Below are 19,898 nucleotides of genomic sequence, written 5' to 3'. Positions count from 1 at the left end.
ACGAAAAAGATAGAAATATACGTCTAAAAACATACATACATATTTGTTCCATAGAAAAAAATTAATTCAATAGATTTCAATGAATGTTACGGTGCATTAGGAGATGAATCATTATTCCGGAAAGTTGATATGATAAATGTTGTGGAATGGTTCAGCTCGCCTGGTTTCCGGCAACGTGCGGGAGTTATTACAGCTTTTACTCACTTTTCCATTCATATTCTAAAGCCGCTTCCTTCCTTTCCGGCGGCACGTTCGCATTCAAGTCGGTATGATTTGCATACAGTTTGGAAACTGTAATGGTTGAAAGGCGGTGCAGCCGCCACAGCATCATCTCACCTGAACACCCCCACACCATTGTTTGGCAACTTTTCCCTGATGAAATTATGGCAGAAGCTTCTATCTACGCGCGGATGACGGGGTTGGGGGTGTAGCCGATGGTGAGCCGTTAGTTCAGACATTCCGACAATTATATCCTGGGGAAACTTTCCTCTTCACACATAAAATTATCTCGTAGGAAATGGATAATCTGTGTAGTTATGATTCAAAAAACAAAACTATAAATTTAATACTAGTACGTGGGAATGATGGGGATATCAAAAAACAAATAGCTTGAAATATTTTTAAAAACTCTTTTATTTTTAACACTATAAAAATATGTATATAAATTTATGTATATTAAAAAATGTCATTTCAAATTTTTGGATCCCAAAATGTCAACACATTATATTGGCACCCGTTGTTGTAAATATATATAAACTATTCTACACTACTCCTTCCAAAAGATAAAATTTATTTTAAACAATACACATGTATATTTTTCATTACATTTCAAATATAATACAACACAAGAGACAAGTAGTATCAATTTTTAAAATTTGACACAGCATAAATTTTCTTTTTTTTAAATTTTCATTTTTTTAATATAAATTTCGATTACTTCAACCGAAGTAAAATATAAATACAATATACAAATATTATCATTACTAATTATAACATTTATTCATGTAAGTAACAAATTTTTTTTATTTTAAAAATTAAAGCTCTTTTTGGAATTGCCCATACAATTTGCTTAGGATCCAAATGTTTTATCAATAATACTTTTACGAATACTGGCGTCAGATAATTTGGGAATGACGCTGTCCATTTTTCTAAAAAATAACCAGAGTATTAGTTAACTTATAATATAAAATAGTTGTGTAATAAAAATAATTAACGAACTTGTGGTATTTTTACTTGATCAGCAAGTAACAAACTAAATGTGGTAGATGGAGTTATTCCTCCAATGGTAGGTGCTGCAATTTCATTTCTAATACTTCTTCGATTTCTTGTTGATATTCCAGCATTATTCATTATACCTTCTGGTAAAAATCTATATATTATTGGCGAGAGTAAATCTGGATCCAATCTAATTAAAAATAATAACATGTTCACTAATTAGCTTACAAAAATGTGTGAGCATAAAAAATAAGAAGCATAATACTAACGAGGATACTGCATCATGATTTCTCGTCAATGCAGATACAATTACACCAACGACGAGTGTAGTTATCAAACCTATCGGAGCAATCCAGTGGTAAGAGATTCTATATAATGGAAATACTGTTTCAGGATCAAGTGCCTACAAAAAAATAATCAAAGTAAATAAAAAAATATCTTAAATTTACATGTATTAATTTATTATATACCATAGGAATATCTGGCCAAATATTTGTCGCATTGAATATGTCCGTACAACCGGCGAGAGACGGCGGTCGACGATCCGGTGGAACAAGCCCTTGAGCAGCAGCAGTTTGAGAGCCCAAAGCTGCCCATCCACCAGTTAAGGCACCAACAATGGCTCCAGCTAAAGCACCACGAGGAGTTGCCCAAGGCCATAACATTCCCAAGGTAAACATACCGAAAGTACTACTTGCAGCAATTGCCGATAGAGATGTTGCTACCTAATGATACCATTATAATATCGTTTTTAAAAACTACTAATCATTAAGGCATTTATAATATTGTCTAATTATGTAATATAAAGTTTAATTTTTATAACCTATAAAATATGTACATGATATAGATAAAATTATATTAAAGCAAATAGCATAAGTATCAAAATTTAAATTCAAAATACATATATCATACTATTCTATTAAGTATAATCAAATGAATAAAAAACTTACACTTAATACTCCACTCAAACGTTCAATCAAGAATAAAGCACCGAGTGATGATACTCCCAATATGGCTGCAGTTCCTCTTGCAATTAAAGTTGCATACTTAGAATTTGGTCTTCTTCCAAATAATCCACGAATTATATCTTCTAGAACTACAGTTGCGGATGAATTAAGTACAACAGACATGGAGCTAAAATATAAATATTTTATAACATTCATGTGTATTTAGATATCATTAAATTTATGCATAAAAACTAACGTAAAATTTTAAAAGTAAAGTAAAACTTCAGTTTAAGAAATGAAAATGTTTGTTTATCACAAATAACCTGAGAGCAGCACCAAAAACTCCAGCCACAAAGATCCCTATTACTCCAGGTAAATTGGAAGCACTGAGGGCAACATAAGCAGGCAAAAGTTGGTCATCTGCTTGCAACAATCCAGCAGCTCTTGGATCACATGCTCCAAATCGTTCAAAGATTAAAAGACCACAATAGCAACAAAGTGATACTACACACACTGCTCCGACAGAAAACAGTCCAATTGCCCTAACATCCGTGAAATTGTATCAAAATATAGAATTGAAAATGCAAAGTCATACAAATCCATATTATATAAATATTAAAGCATACATTACAGCCGATTTTTGTGAAGGTAGAGCCATGTACCGTTGTACCATTGTTTGATTTACAGAATTGAATGCCGTCCAATACAGGCAACCTCCAAACAGCGTACCCCACACTGTATGCCGGTGATATAAATTTGTGTCCCAACTATAACAACAAAGTATTACCAATTGAACTATTATACGAGTATGATATGTTTAATTTGGAAAATAATATTAAAAATGGCATCAATAACATGTTTACGTTTCGATAATAATTGATAAATGATAAAAATATTGTAATAAACATGTTAATTAATGCATAATCATTATTTGAATTAATAATCTAAGTATATACTTAAAAAATTCGAGTCTTTCCCCTTCAGAAGCAGCTTCCAGAATATTATTCAAACCACCGGCTTGAATTGTTCCTAATATTGCAACTAATAGCACAGAGCCGAACATCACACCGACTTGCCATGTATCAGTCCAGATAACAGCTCGAAGTCCTCCCTTAATTTTAATTTAATATTAATAAGAAACAAATTTAAACAACTTACTTCGTTTATAATAAAAATCAGTCTTACCAAAACTGTGTAAAAAATGCAAACTAAACACACGGCAGAGCCGATTACGTGAATGTTTATCCCGGTAACTGAAAGTATTGCATATTATATTAGATAAACTATTCATTAGTACAAATATGAATTATTATAAAGTAAATGTTTTAACAAATTTCATATCACCTTGATTAAACGCTAATGCCGGAACATACACAAGAACGGGTAAAAACAAAATCTGAAATTTAAAATTCATATATTGTAAGATTAAGTATTTCATTTGCATATATATGTATGTGCATGCATTCATATCAATGACAATTGTTTATCAAAGTCAAGTATTTACATAATATTTTTAAACATATGTAGTAAAATATAAAAATAATTACCTCATCAATCAAAAACATGATGGAAGCCATTGTACGCAGCGATTTGTCAAACCTCAGTTCCAAATACTATTAAAAAGATTATAGATTAATAAGACAAACAGTATCAGACATTCAATGATTTGTTATATGACAAAGTATAATATAAGCTTTGTTTGTACATCATTCATAGTTCGACAGATCTCCATTTTCAAGGATATTCAGATATTAACGAATGGTGAGTGCGAACTTGAGATTATTTATGCATTGCGAATTTTGGCCATGGGCCAAAACATACTTAGAGACCAAACAGAGTACAATTGCGATGACGTTAATCTTTGAAAATGCATCGAACAATATTACTCAATTTCAATTCGATAATCACCTCATATGAAGACTGCAGCTTCAGCTTAGAGAACACTGGCAAGTAGACAGTGGCAACTATAATTCCACTACCCAAGATGGCTCCGACTATCATCCAGTACTGAGTTCCAAAATTATAGATTTCCGCCGGTGTTCCGAGTACTGTCACACCTGAAATATAGCTGAGTCGGACATCGACAATAAGCAACATAATATGAAATAATAAAAAAAAAATAGTCGACCGACCTAAACAGAATGCACTATTGTAGTTTGGCATAACCTTGCCACTGCATTTGACTTAACGAGCCATTGTACTGTAAAACAACGCCTCAAATGGATAGCATTATCAAATCGATTCTAAACAAATTTCAAACAGTCAAATTATATATGTATTTTGGGAAAATTCACCTGCCGACTAGTGACATTGCTACTGGAAATATCTTCATGTTTCTGTTTCCCATGAGATAATCTTGGACGTCTGTCGTCCTTGAGTGTCCTTTGCAGCCGAAGTAAAGGCCCGTCGCTGCAGATAGCAATAGCATTGATGCGAAAACTCCATAATCTACAGCTGTGAACTTGGCCTCGGTAAGTATCTGACTATACGAGCTGTTTGCACCAACATTCATCACAAACGATTGATGGGGTCACGCTCTGATGCCTTTGTTGTACGAAGTTGCTGTAAGAATATGCAAAAAATATCCTTGGTATTCAATTTATCTGATGGCCTATGAGTGTATACTACAATACTTAGTCAATCAATGATTTTTTCAAATCTATTTTTAGCAATGTAATATTTTTTTAATGGAAATCGGGCATTAAACGGCTGTAACAAGCACCAAGTACTATTGCGCGTAATACGCATTGCAAAAAATATACGAAAGTCCAATTTTTATTTCCTCATAATATATAATACACGAAATTAATCCGGGCAAAATTTGACTACGAAGCAAATCAATCAATAAGAATTATATACAAATAAAGGTCGGTTTATATTATCCAGCACTGCACGTCAACAGCTCGGCACACAACTGTACGAAAAAGACTACGTATATTCATATTATACAGCACCGCCTGTTTTCGACACGTTCATACTAATTTTGGAGGAGTGCAGTTCCGTAAATATTCATATATACATATGTACATGGCGACACTTTCATCAGTATGGGTGCACTTGCTACTATGACTTCACGTCACGCGTGAATATTTCCACAAAGGCCAAAGAAAATCGATTCTGCTTGATACGTTTCATTGACATGTACAGGTATGTTACTGAGAGTTGGCGCGTTCTCGCACTGACACAGAAGCGCGCGAAAGGGATAGAGCGTCTTTTTATTAATGAATGCAAAGTGACAGCATGCTATACCCATTTTTTATCATAATACACCCCCCCCCCCCCACCTCAGAAAGTAATTCCTCACTGGTCAAATAAATTTTGCCCCCCTCTGGGAAAAGCTGAAATGACGCCCCTGTATATAATGTATGTATGTATGTAGTTGTCGGCTTGAGTTCTACTGATATAAACGAACCTTAAACGGATCAATATTTAATTCAATTGTCAGCAAACAAATCTAAAAATGAAACCAAAAATCCAGTAACGTTTATTTCTAATCAAAATTGCGTTAATTATATAAAAAAAAACCGTTGTTACAATTAGAAGCAGACAATATTTTACAATATATTCTAGAAACTTCCTGAATAACTACCGTATTAAACTACTTTACCAGAGAAATACTCCATGATTGAATGCAAATCGTGTCTATGCTGACGAAAAAACTTGCAAAACAGTTTCCAATGAAAATAGCTGTGTGACAATTACTGATAGAAATACATTATAAATGTGTAGTAAAAAAAATTATAACCTTGTCAATATATAATCTTGAGATAAGCATCACTTTAAAGAAATGATTCAATAAAGAAATATAATATAACAAAATTCATACGATCATATGTCAAGCGTAACCGAACGAACAAGTCATGGGTTTATTCCATTCGCATTGGTAGATTTGTAAACCTGTTCAAATAACATACGAGTACCATCAAACCAAACTAAAAAAAAAGTTAAACAAATCGTAAAGCATTGGCGGGTTCAAATATGCATAGGTATGGCAAGTGGATGCTAAATTTAATATTAATATAATAATCCGTCTTGCACGACTCAAAGTGCAACATAAAAATTCCAAATTAATTATTTATTATTAATTAGCAAGATAATGCGTGAAGCACATGAAATAATTTATTCGTAATTAAATATAATAATATCGTAATTAATTGAAAATCACAATAAAAACTTGTAAGAGTATTTTATTCGAATAAAAAATATATATTTCTCGATATCAATACAGATATTATCAATGACCCTTATCGTTTTTAATATTAATACACAGACATTCAATAGTTACAAAATATACTTTAAATTATAAAAACACAAAATATTTGCAATTATGTACATATAATATAATGATAGCATTTGAAACCTGATTACATAAAAAATAGCATGTATTAGAAGTTGAACTGGGTCATTGAGACTATGTATATATATGTAAATGTAAATACAATCTTCTAAAATGTTTTATCAGTTCTATGAATTATAATTATAACAACAAGGTGTTTATGAATGACAATAAAAGCATATATGTAAGAGACGTACTTTTTTTTTTCTAATATTGACACAAATCTTCATTGTATAAACTTTTAAAAATTGATACATGATAGTATTGTTGATACTGTTATGATAGTATTGTTGATACTGCATGCTATTTATTGTATGCAGTGCCAAAATATTTCGTATAGTTCCATTAATCAAAACTATGTACGCCCAAATTGTGAATGCTATATGTAAAGTCGATTATTTATCTTAATTTTATAATATGATGCAAAATTGAATCACCAAATATTGCACATCGATAAATTATATTTGTAAACTGATAAAATTAATAAAGCATTCTGGTTTTGAAAAGCTTTTTTTTTTGGTTACTCACATGTTCTCGATATTCAAATGCAAGTTGCTCTACCATTCGGCGAACTTTGCGAACAATGCAATAATATTTGTCTATCGATAAAAGTAACAGACATAAACGACAAGATATCGGTTAATTGTTTGCATACACCGTGGTTTGTAATACGACGTGCAACCGGTTGTTCGATTCGATTCATAATGAGTAAAAGTTGAAATTTTCCGCCAAGATATATAGACTAAAGTCGCCCGTACACGTTCGTTATATACGCGCGACTTACCAACACATAGTTTCACAATTCTATCAACTATATATGTAGATGTATCGAATAATTGTAAATGTACTTCCAATAAATATGTTGATATAATTTTAAGATTTACATAAGGTTCCATGACAAAATACAAAATAGTGTTTTAAATTTATTTTATTTGTATTGCATACTTTTTCAAACTTTTAGCGGTTGTGTTCAGTAGTCTATAAGTTAATTTGTCACTGTGTGCAATATTCGTGTGCTCTTTTGTCGTGTGTTCAATCGTCTGGCCACCCAGATTTACTTACTTGGGTTTAGCTTTACTTTACAACTCTTATATGTACATAAAAAAAACCACTGAAAAATGCGCTATAGACATATTTTTCATGACTTTTCATACAACACTAGAGATAGGTTTCTCGTCAGAGCAATTTTAGACCGTTTCATCAGTTTTCAAAGTAATAGAACAAAAAAAAATCTATGATTTTTCTAAGAAATTAATAATAGCGCTCCGAGTCCCAGCCGAAGTCTATACAATACTAAGTTTTTATTTTTAAATTTCAAAATGTCTATACCCTTCAGGTATAAACACAGATTACCTAAACACAATCTGCTTTAGGTCATCGACTTTAGAGAGTCTTTAATTAATATTATGTATTAGATGTATTATGAACATTTATAAGGATTGTAAATAGGTTTTTGAGCTCTTTTTCCTATTATGCTTTAGATTAACATTAGAATAATATAATACTGTGATTACTAACCAAATTAAATTAAAATTGTAAAATAGAAAATGATCAGTAGCTATTAAAATAGATATAAGATGTATTGTGAACATAATTTCGTAATAATAAAAAGCATTTAAAAAATCAAAATTTTTAAATTTCAATGAAGGTACTCAGTTAATCAGAAGGTTTCAATGGATGGCTGTCCATCCACAACCAGACCTCATACGCCTTCGTCAAGTCATCTTTATACGATTTGTTAGTTGAAAAACACCGAGCCGTTAAAATGCGAAGCGTCAACGGCAACTGAATTTTTGACGGTTCGGTAATTTTTGCCCACAAAGCGATCGCCCAAAAGTCACTAAAATCTCTATAACGGAACATCTGGCAGCCGAAAATTCCATTATACTAACGATAACCATCATACTAACGAGAATTCGAGTGCCAAACTCGTATTCGCGATTTTCATGGCAAAAATTGCCTTTTGGGCGATCGCAATGTGCGTAATAATCCAATTACCATTTTCGACAGTGATTATAAGACGAACACCAAATTCAGAGACACCAAAAACTTAAATAAAACCTTTAAAAACATGCGCATTATAATTAGTTATTAGATAGTCATTAGGGCAATTTTCTTTTAAAGTTATTTTTAACTTCATAGAAAAACACTCTTTATTGTTTTCTTGCATTCAACACCGTTGTTAACATTTATTGCGATTTTCCATTACCTTTGTGACCATCTACCCTATACTTATAATCGATGCTATGTGGTATTTAACAGAAGTCTTTTTACTTAATAACGTTCATTAGAACAGTCCGATTAGCAAATTAAACCGAAAGCTACATATTAAGACTACGGATGCAAGTTAGAATTATTTTTATTTATTACAAACAATCGAATTTGAGATGACTTTCTGCAAGTCGGGCATGAGATGAGATTGAGATGACTTTCTGCAATTTACGTACATACATATATCATCAAAAAAATGCAATATTATCTGTCAATTGTATAAATAATAAAAATTTTGCTAGTTCTACTGTAATTGAGAATAAAACTACTACCAAATAAACATTATATTCATAAATTCTTAAGAACTCATTAGCAGTTAAAAAAAAAGGAGTGGTAAATTCGCATATATGTATATTTATATTTATAACAGAATAATTCGATATCTGTAACGAGATAAACTGTTTATCACAAATACTTTAATTGACATGTTAACAAAATGAATTGATCATATTATTGAATCTAACTGGCTTTTTGTGATAGCATCACCGCCTTAGCCATTTTTATTATTTCATGCGCATTCTTAGCATAAAATGTGTATATTTTATATAAAACAATGACAATTGTTAGTATCACTTTTAAGAATATTGCCGACGCACAAAATTACTTAATTTCAATCAGCGCGATTAACGCTGACATACATACATTATATTATACGAACACCACACCACGTACAACAAAAATTCGTCTAATATATAATACAAATTATATAATTGCAAAGCAGCAGAAAAATGTATTAAATTCGTAAACATGTTACAAAATGGAGTAACGATACGATTATATCGAGCGTGTAGTGAGGTTAAGTGAGGCGTTGTCGAACTGTGACCTCTTTGTATAGAAACATTTCCAATTTATATTTGGTTTGACTTACGTCATAGAAGAATCCAAACGGGCGCTTCGAATTAATTCGCAAAATCACTGCAATTCGCAAAAAAAACAGCAAAACGATCGAGACGACTGAACGAGTGACTGAACAAAATATCACCAAACAAACTGCAAAATGTGAATATGGTATTAAAATCGCATCAGCGACATCTGCACAATGACAGCGCAGTTTCCTACTTTACCGACAGCCATATTGGCGGTAATTGAACTTTGTACTCGATCAATAATCAGATCAATGAAACGAATCCAAAGGACAAACATTGTTATTGCTTCAATTTATTACGAATCGCTACAAATTAATGTAAACATCGCCGTGAATGATTCGACCCGTGTCCGAAACGATGTGAAAGAATATTTCGACGTATTTATAGTTGAGGGAATTTAAGCGTCGCGCTGACGTCACATGTTCGAGTGCTGCCACTGTAAAAAAATATCGTCGTTCGTCCAAGTGTGTTTATTAAATTTGTGAGTTTTTCCGATTGAATGGATTTGACGCGATTCTATTGAGTTCTGCGGTGATTTGTAACGCTGCTTTGAATATTGCGATATACTCAGTCATCGCATTGTTCGATGTGGAAACCCCAAAAATTCACGTTTCCTCGTGCTCGTTCCCTCTTTTAGAATACTCGACGCGGTGACGTGTTTAAGCTACTGTGAACGCTAAATCCTGTTAGCGATATGTCGTTGAAGCGAAATGCTATGAAAGTCATTCACTTGTGATTATTCAATCGTAATTTTTGTATTTTATAATATTTCAAACATTTATTCAATTACAATACGTAATCTCTTGAAGGGTTATGAAAGGATTACGTTTCATATTATAACTAAAGGCTAAAAAAGTAAAACTATATGAATACATATTATGTATACGGGTTTGGTGCAAACGATAGACAAGCGCCAGACAGACTTTAAACGCAATTCTCGTCTTCTCAAATGATAGATTGCACATCAGATGACGAGAAACTTTTCGATGTGCACAGATGCAATTATTAAAATGGTAATTAAAATTGAGTTGGATGTTTCTGGCAAGTTTAATACGGCAAAATTCGGAACTAAAGTATCAGAAGCACAGAAAGTATACAGGGTAGGTATGTTGGGACTTCGGGTAGATTTCGCTTAGTGTAAGTGCGAGCAGTGCGCACGCATAAGGTACACGTGTCGTTAATCTGTGGTTCAGTCTGTCTGGCGCTTGTCGATCGTTTGCACCGCATCGTATGTATACCTGTGTATGTTACGATTCAAATGTAAATTTCGTTCGTTCATGAACATACTAGTTTGTTCATACATTAACCAATCAGGCCAGTTATTTGTTTATACAAAAGAACAAATCAATAAACGAACTAGTTTGTTAATGCAGAAACTATTAAGTATAACATTAAGTATTCACAATCGCTTGTCCCATCCTCCATTCTTTATCTTCTAATATACATATGTGTGTGAACTCCGGGTGGTAATATTTAAAAAATCAGCGGAAACGGGATTTATAGCAAGGCTGTGATGTGGTTTCCATAGGATTTCCTATTTCGCATTTTGACATCTTAAATGATTTAACAGCTCAAAAACTTTAGCAATTAAAAGTTTCATGCGATACCCGATGGAAGTCTTTTTTTGACCGTTAATACTTAAATTAAAACCAATAATACGTGTATGAACAAACTGGTATGTTCATGAACGAACCAGAGTAACACTTGGACTGTAACAAATAGATTTATTGTTTGTTTGTGTTTATCATAGTATTGAAAATACTAAATGATAGCTAACTATGTAATACTTTGATAGACGATTATTATAAATAAATAAAAAATGGTGTTTTCTAATTATTCCGTAACTTAATTTTCTCCTCTTCTCCCACCCTCACCTTACCTTAATTTTACAATTTTATGATTATTATTACGTACGTATTTTCAAAAGCGAATGCAAACTAAATTTGAATTTTCTGCTATCTATTGGAATATTTCAAATTATTTCACAGCAAAGAATATAGAAATGAAAATCACGTCTAGAATAGAAAACTAGTTTAGAGGTTCGTCAATAGGTGCTGATTTTGATTAATAAATTTAGTTTGAACTTTTATCTAAAGATGTCATGTGAAAAATGTGAAAATATACAAAAGAAGTTTGTTGTTCAAAATACGAAATATATACTGATTTTATAATTTATGATTTAATAATTATACATATAAATTAAGGTGACCATACGTACTGATTTTACCAGAACAGTACTGGTTTTTTGGGTATCTGTCCTGGTAAGTCGTGAGATAAAACGAGTATACATTTTATGTAATAAATTTTTTTATACAAAGTCTTTAGCAAAAATTATGTCAACTACAAAAATTTTGGCAAATTTATCAGGAACAAATGCACCAGCCGAAGGATTTTTTACTTTGATGAACAACGATAATGATAACTTTGATAGTCCAATGATAAAACGAAATTGAACGTTGAAACCTTAAAATATATTCTAATTACTAAACCAGTCTTGGGTAGAATTTTATAAGAGCATTCAAGAATATGAATTCATTTTTTTTATAAATGTGCGTCCATGATTATTTTATCTTTGTTTTAAATAATTGAAGTATTTAGAAATATGTTTTTGGAAAAATGTCCTGGTTTTGAATTTGAAAAAAATGGTCACCTTAATATAAATCTAAACACATACAGAGGATACATATGTATATACAGTGGCGGACTGGCCATATAAGCGAACATGCCCAATGGCATGTGGGCCCCACTATCTGTTGGAAAATATGGGCCCTCAGTAAAATTAAATAACTTTTTAACTATTTCACGTATGTAAAAATTTATAGGATATTGCACTTTGGGACCTAAAGTTTGGGTATTTCAACAAAACAAATTTCTTACGATATACACAAACAACTAATACATGCTTTAACAGACCAAGGATCGGCTAACTTTTTTTATTAGGCTCGAAATGTAAGAATGTATATACCAATACCTATGTAACAACTACCTACTGAAATAAAAATGGGAATAAACAAATTTCCGCGAATAATATAAACTGAATTGCTTGAAACAATTTTGATAGAACGATTCATCATCAACCTTCGATTTAAATTTACTTCATACTTTCAAAGTAACATTTGATTATACTTCGACGATATAGTAAGATTTAAATACACAATTTTAAACAGTTTCCGAATATAAAATCTATTCCTAATCTATGTAGACACATCCATGTATAAAAAAATATACGATAGGGGCCCCCTTCCCAAAATCCAGATTTTCGATTAACATTAATTGAAAATATTATGCATTGTTTTCAGGGACGTAATTTGGGGGGGGGGGCATAGGGGGGCACGCGCCCCCCTAAATTAAGGAATAGTGTGATTTTAGAAAATATTATGAATTTAATGATTAATGATATACTACGAATCTATGAATGCTACGTTTATTTCTTATGTATGTTGCTTTTGGGTAAACTAATAAAATAATTGCTGCTATGTGCTTTGAAAAAAAAAGGTTTTATTATTTCGAAACAAGTATTTTTTGGTTTTTAAGTGGTATGCCTCTGGTAAAACTCTTAGAAATTGTTCATCCTATGGAGTGAATCGTTAGAAAGGGGGGGGGGAGGACAATTTTTTTAACCCTGGGTGGGGCCCCCTTTGACTCCTGGCATGCACTAATTTCAGTCCCAGTCCGCCACTGTGTATATATATAAATAATTAATAAATAAATCGTTCCATTTTCTCAGTATGTAGTCACTAAAGTAAAAATATTATTTTTAGACTACATACTTCATGTAATTCATTATTTAGTAATTATTTAGTAAACGAAACACGTTTCTGCAAGTGCAGTTTTAAAAGCAATTTTGCTATCAACTGGTCGGTGAAATCACAATGCAATTGCTTATAATCTTGAAATAACGGTACTGGATAAGCAAGGATTTTTAATAATCGTTGTCGGAGGTGGACGATTCATTTCAATTGAATAATAAACATATCCTTATTACCTTTCAAGTTATGTAGATGACTACATCAAAATTTTCTAGCATTCAGATTCAAGTACGCCGTCGACTAGTTTCGTCAGCTTTTCGTAATGACTGTGAAACAACAGTCTGTCTCTGGAGATCGTCTCGATACCTGGACATGATCAAGAACGAATCAAAACCGTCTGAAAATGATGTGAGCTAATACAGAATACCTAATACATTTATCTAAATAGTCTTTAGGTGTTCGAATTTAACAAATGTGTTTCTAGGTTAATGGAGGAAATGAAAGGGGAACGTGGAAGACGAAAAGGGAGTTTATATTAACTTGTCTCGGATACGCCATAGGCATCGGAAACGTATGGCGTTTTCCCTACTTATGCTACAGAAATGGAGGAGGTTCAAATTCAATCAGTTTAATATATTATACAATGCCTCTTAAAACAATATATAAAATTAGGTACGTTATATTTTTAGGGGCATTTTTGGTACCCTATCTCATAATGTTGTTCGTTTGTGGACTACCTTTATATTTCATGGAAACAAGCATTGGACAGTTTTCCAGCACCGGATGTATTACCATGTTTCGAATGTCTCCATTGTTTAAAGGTGACAATACGTTAAGAAAAAAAGTATGTCAATTGATGGCAATTACATATTAGTTAAATTTAAATGAAACTTTTAGGTGCCGGATATGCAATAATCATCGTGAACATCATATGTACGTCTTACTACAGTCTGATATTGACATATCCACTGCTATTCATAGTCAAATCATTTGGTAGTATTTTGCCGTGGGAAAACTGCGACAATCCATGGAATACGGAAAATTGCATCAAAGTAAGTTTGCATGGTGAACGTATGCACAATAAAAGCGATATATTATAATATAACTTTATACGGGGAAAGTCTTCCGTAGAAATCCATTTTCTGCGATGTTTATGAACACAATTCAATTTTATTATTTTCAGTTGACTGGTAGTGACAAAATCAATACTAGCATATTCGACAATTCGACTGTCACTACACCAGCCGACGAATTCTTTCAGTAGGTATAAACGATTTTTTATTTAATCTTAAATTCAATTTAAAAACCTATATAGCTTTCATATTACATTCTAAATGTCTCTATTTTATTTTACATGAAATAAATAAATGGATTCGTATGGATTCAGACTTTTCAACCATCAGTATTAAATAATTGAATACTTAATACCAAAGCTTTCAGTTGTTACTAACTTTACTTAATTTGTACATATATACATAATTGTATTGTGTATCTTAATAGAGTAAATCTACCAAAAACCCTTTGGCTTTTAATATATGTATCGAAAAAAATTCACGTGAACTCCAGCTGTGAGAGTCGTATCTTCATGCTATTATTAATTCATACAATCTTATTATTTTGACAAGTTTCTCCTACATATCTTCAAATATGGGAATCACTGTAAAACTTACGAAAATACAAAGATTAAATATCAATGAAAACACTCCAAGGGGGCGAGGTTTGCGAAGAAACGCAATGGTACAGATTTGACGTACCGGAGTACGTCTAGCGTTTTTTTTTTTGCAAGTGTAAAACTATCTAAAAAAACTGTGTCTTGACATTTATTTTTATAGCCCATATCTAAATACGAATCTTAAAGAATTGAGAATTTTCTAGAAATTTTTACCTCATCCAACAGCTTAAAAAGTTATTCGCTTATTCATATCTTCAAATTTAGACATAAAATTTATTACAAACTTCTTGGTAAATTATTATCTAAATTATGTCCTTCGTGTTTCGGAAATTATTTTAGCATTCTTGAATTTATTTCGACTGTAAAATACATTTTCTTTTTGAGGTGGTCTGTACACATCAGTCGTGTGCTCTATCAATGAACAAAAAAAGACAAATTCTACCATTAATGTGAAGCTTCAATATCCTCTTTATTTATTGAAAACACTTGACATATGAGCCGTTGTGATAATTCCAGTTTTCTTCATTTCGAGAAATGTCTCGCGAAACATTAAATACAATGTTTTGCGTTTAACAATATTTAAAAATACTGGTGGCCTGTAATACGTTTATTCTGCTTTGTCGAGATTCTGGACATATCTAATTAATAGAAGTGATAACAATTTGTGAATTAAGTCAAAGAAATATTGTTTTTTGAACTGAAAATTGGACTTCTGCCACTTTTAAACATAGCGTCTCATATGTACCATATTCTTATGTATAAAAAACCGAAACGATGTTTGTAATTCGTTTCTGATTGGCTGCTTGTGATGGTCGGTCATTAAATAATATTTTTTTTTTCGATTCAAATAAATTTAATAAAAAAATAAATGAAGATTTTTTTTCATGGTTCGACGGTATTTTCACTACTAGACTGCATTTCCATTTACCGAGCGAAGCCGGGTAGCACCAATAGTATTGTACATACATATGCACATAAAAAAAGACCGTTCCTTGTGTGTGTGTAATTCGATTGTGATTGACTGTCGTCAAATTCGTTTCTGACTGACTGTCATTAAATGTTCAAATAAATTTAATAAAAAAACAAATGAATGTTTACTATTACTATTAGCCTTGTTTAAGCTGCTTATACAGAGAAATTTTATAATAATAGAAGGGCATTTACGAATAAATAAATTCTGTCAATATTACGCGGTACGTCTCCATAACTACGCTACAACGCACGGAATACAATCAGATCAATTTACTTATAAAAATGAATCCCATGTTGTTTAGTGTGTGTTTTTGAATGCATTGTGCAATTTTTAACGATGCACTTGCCCATCTTGCGAGTAATATAAACAAACAGAGAAGTTTTCTATCGGACATACGTCGAGCACCAAGTATCAAATACGACTGATGCTAAAATTATTTACGAATGTCTGTGGACAATCCTCACTTGACAACAATATAACGCCTACAGCCACTTCTATTATTATAAATTTTCTCTGGGTTTATATTACAAATACCGAGCGAAACCGGATAGAACCACAAGCATTGTACAAAACAAAATACAAATCAATTAATATACAATACTTTATAAAGGGTTTGGTGCATCCGCTCTAAAATCGCCAGATGAACGAACGACAGATTAACAGAACGGCAGCTTTAAACGTAATTCTCGTTTTCTCGAATGATAGATTGCACATCAGATGACGGGTAACCTTTCGATGTGCATTGATGTGCAAGATGTAATTATTAAAATTGAGTTGGATCTTTCAGGCGAGTTATCTTATCGAATCTTGCCTTATTAAACTCGCCTGAAAGATCCAACTCAATTTTTATAATTACCATTTTAATAATTTATTTTGTGCACATCGAAAGGTTACCCGTCATCTGATGTGCAATCTATCATTCGAGAAGGCGAGAATTGCATTTAAAGCGGCCGTCCGTTAATCTGTCTGGCGATTTTAGAGCGGATGCACCGCATCCCTTTATAAGAACGCTTTAAATATGAAAAATCTCATATACATACGAAAATCTAAAAAATATATATTTTTTGTTATTTCAGCAACAAAATCTTGGAGATATCGAGCGATATTAGCGAAATCGGATCGGTAGTATGGCCTGTCTTTTGGGGCAACGCCTTTTCCTGGGCTATCGTGTTTTGTTGCATCATAAAGGGAGTGAAGTCTGTGGGGAAAGTCGTATACTTCACGGCCACTTTTCCATTTGTCATACTTTTCGTGTTGTTCTGTAGGGGGATCACGCTACCCGGTGCTATCGACGGAATCAAATTTTACATATACCCACAATGGAACCAGTTAACAAATCTCAAGGTATACCTCTATACATCTACGATATCGAAATCGCATATGAGAATTTTTAAAACTTCTAATACCAGATAGCACGAAATGCTAACAATATCCAACATCTACTATGTACATACATTTCACTAAACGTTCAATTCAGGTGTGGGCCGATGCAGCTATACAAATATTCTACTCCCTTGGACCTGGTTGGGGTGGAATCGTCAATATGTCCAGTTTCAACAAATTCAAAAATAACAATCTCTCGTTAGTTTTTCAATCTCTTGATTAGCATTACCTAATTTGATTGAAATTAACTCTATTTGTTAACCATAAACAAATTTTCTTTTTTCAAAACGTCTAATTTTAGTGACTCTATATTGGTACCCATAGTCAACTGCAGTACGAGTATATTTGCTGGATTTGTGGTGTTTTCGGTTGTCGGTTTTATGGCTGAAAGAACAGGACTTCCAGTTGCTACGGTGGCTACAGGAGGACCTTCTCTGGCGTTTGTCACATATCCTGCTGCTATAACGATGCTTCCTTGGCCGAATTTCTGGTCCGTCATATTCTTCGCAATGTTGTTCTTACTAGGAATAGACAGCTGTGTTAGTGTGTTTAACCATTAATCTTAATTATCTATTTTCTGAATTTATGTATTTTTGATCCAAAATAAGTTTTGTTCTAGTTTGTGCAATTAGAAGTAATTCTGTCAGGAATAGCTGATGAGTATCCATCACTCCGAAAAAGAAAATCATTATTGGCATTCTTTTCATGTGTTTTATTTTTCCTTACGTCAATGATTTGCACTACAAACGTAAGCAACTACGTAAATCTAACTTACAATGCTTTTAGAATACTTTTTGCGCGTACATTTTTTACTTCTTTTTAAGGGAGGCATGTATGTCTTACAATTGATGGATTGGTATGCAGCTTCCATTCCTGTAATTATGATATGCTTAATAGAAGTACTAATTGTCGGATGGATTTATGGCTGTGAGAATTTTGTACGTGATACAGAATTTATGAACGGGAAAAAGATACATTGGATTTGGCCAGTCCTTTGGAAGTACGTCAACCCTATAACCTTAACGGTGAGTTGTATCAAATCTTCATATATATTTTAAAAATCCAGGGCTGAGTCGAAGTCGTAGCTAGGGTTTCCGCCCGGGTCGTCCCGGGACAAAAATTCCCGGGAACTAACGGAATTTTCGATGTCTCGTGTCCCGTGAATACTTATCATGAATCCCGGGAAAATTTTCAATCAAAATGGTCATTGTATGGTTTAATAAAGGCGAATGTATGTATATCCTAGCATGAAACTATTACGAAGCGAATGTATCCTTCTTGTATTGATGATTCCACAATGGAAGAAACTATCTTAGATTATGATGAACATGAAACAACTGTGTTTTTGGCGATGAATGAATATTTAAATATGGAGTAATCAAATACAAAAATACCAAATAACATAAATAAAACAACCTTGACGTTTAAAAAAAATGAAATAATAAATAATGACAGGTGAAAAACAAATAGTTTAAAAAAATTATTTTTGTACTATTTAATTATAAAAACAAATCCAAAACTTTGTTTTGGAGTTGGTTTTAGATAGGTTTCAATTTAATTGAAATAAATTAATTTATAAATTGAAATTTAATAACTTCTTTATTAATGAATTTATGAATTTAAATTACGTTATAAATAAAATCGTTCAATCGCGTGTACATATGTATTTTGATGTCCTGTGGCCAAAACCGATTGTTTCCTCCGTCTTATACTTTTTTATTCTTATTTTTGCTCTCATTTTTTGAAATTAAATTGATTTTTTTGTGTATGAAATTTACACACATACACAATGAATGTACTTACTTATTTTTATTTATACTTATTTCATTACCAATACATTCAGTAAATTAGGTTACATGTCAGTTGTTAGTGATGTGACTCCACAGCCCCTGTAACAATCAAAGTTTTTTGTTGCCTTTATAATATTATATTTCTGATTTCAGTTTATTTTCGTAACGACAATAATTTGGAATAAAGAAATAACTTACAAAGATGTGGCGTATCCTGGATGGAGTATAGTCGTAGGTTGGGGAATGTGTGCTTTGTCGTTATTGTGCATTCCAATTTATATGCTTTATCTGCTTATTTTCAAGAAAAATGGTCCCATATCGAAGGTAAGTGTTTTAATTGGTATTATTTCATATTTTTGGAGCATTTTACTGTTTATTTTACTTTATAGCGCATCACTGATTCAATAAAACCAACAAAAGATTGGTGTCCAATTGATCAACATAATGCAAATGAATGGAGAAATTTAATTAACAAACTCCTGCCAATGGATATAAAATCTGCTGATTGAAGATTGATAACGACCGATTAGTGAAAATATGATAAAATTAATTGATTTGTTATAATTAATTCAAATAAACAGAGCTTTGTTTAATATTTGAATAAAAAAAATTAAATTGTCACTTGTTTGTTTTTTCATATTGTTTTTATATCATAGTAATAATATAAATATAACACACAGAAAATCATATCGAAAG

At 32.1% G+C, this 19,898-nt stretch overlaps 2 protein-coding genes across 5 annotated transcripts; one reads left to right on the top strand and one right to left on the bottom strand.

The window, feature by feature from the left end:
* Positions 1-623: 623 nt before the first annotated feature.
* On the bottom strand, positions 624-9,810 carry SLC5A11 (Sodium/solute co-transporter-like 5A11). Of its 4 annotated transcripts, none has more exons than XM_077430288.1 (15): positions 9,638-9,799; positions 4,457-4,724; positions 4,295-4,376; positions 4,071-4,219; positions 3,710-3,775; positions 3,507-3,558; positions 3,348-3,415; positions 3,119-3,273; positions 2,789-2,929; positions 2,486-2,704; positions 2,166-2,349; positions 1,686-1,940; positions 1,485-1,618; positions 1,219-1,405; positions 624-1,148 (listed from the first exon to the last, which is right to left on the bottom strand). In XM_077430288.1, the coding sequence occupies exons 3-15, from the start codon at positions 4,323-4,325 to the stop codon at positions 1,116-1,118; spliced, it is 1,674 nt and encodes a 557-aa protein (XP_077286414.1). In that variant the 5' UTR covers positions 4,326-4,376; positions 4,457-4,724; positions 9,638-9,799; the 3' UTR covers positions 624-1,115. The 4 variants fall into 4 exon arrangements, with proteins under 4 accessions (XP_077286414.1, XP_077286415.1, XP_077286412.1 ...); XM_077430289.1 differs by lacking the exon at positions 9,638-9,799 and adding an exon at positions 7,027-7,204; XM_077430286.1 differs by lacking the exon at positions 4,295-4,376 and having other exon boundaries at positions 4,071-4,230; positions 9,638-9,810.
* Positions 9,811-13,666: 3,856 nt separating this feature from the next.
* Positions 13,667-19,822, top strand: LOC143910582 (sodium- and chloride-dependent glycine transporter 1-like). Its single transcript, XM_077429113.1, has 12 exons — positions 13,667-13,792; positions 13,869-13,995; positions 14,074-14,205; positions 14,282-14,436; positions 14,568-14,644; positions 17,106-17,373; positions 17,507-17,610; positions 17,714-17,951; positions 18,032-18,160; positions 18,237-18,437; positions 19,356-19,526; positions 19,592-19,822. Exons 1-12 carry the CDS (start codon positions 13,757-13,759, stop codon positions 19,709-19,711), a joined length of 1,758 nt encoding a protein of 585 aa, XP_077285239.1. The 5' UTR covers positions 13,667-13,756; the 3' UTR covers positions 19,712-19,822.
* Positions 19,823-19,898: the final 76 nt, after the last annotated feature.

Source organism: Arctopsyche grandis, chromosome 4 (assembly GCF_051622035.1).
Source record: "Arctopsyche grandis isolate Sample6627 chromosome 4, ASM5162203v2, whole genome shotgun sequence".
Lineage (NCBI taxonomy): Eukaryota > Metazoa > Arthropoda > Insecta > Trichoptera > Hydropsychidae > Arctopsyche > Arctopsyche grandis.
The sequence above is the reverse complement of the archived record's forward strand: the minus strand, read 5'-3'. Positions and strand labels throughout refer to the sequence as shown.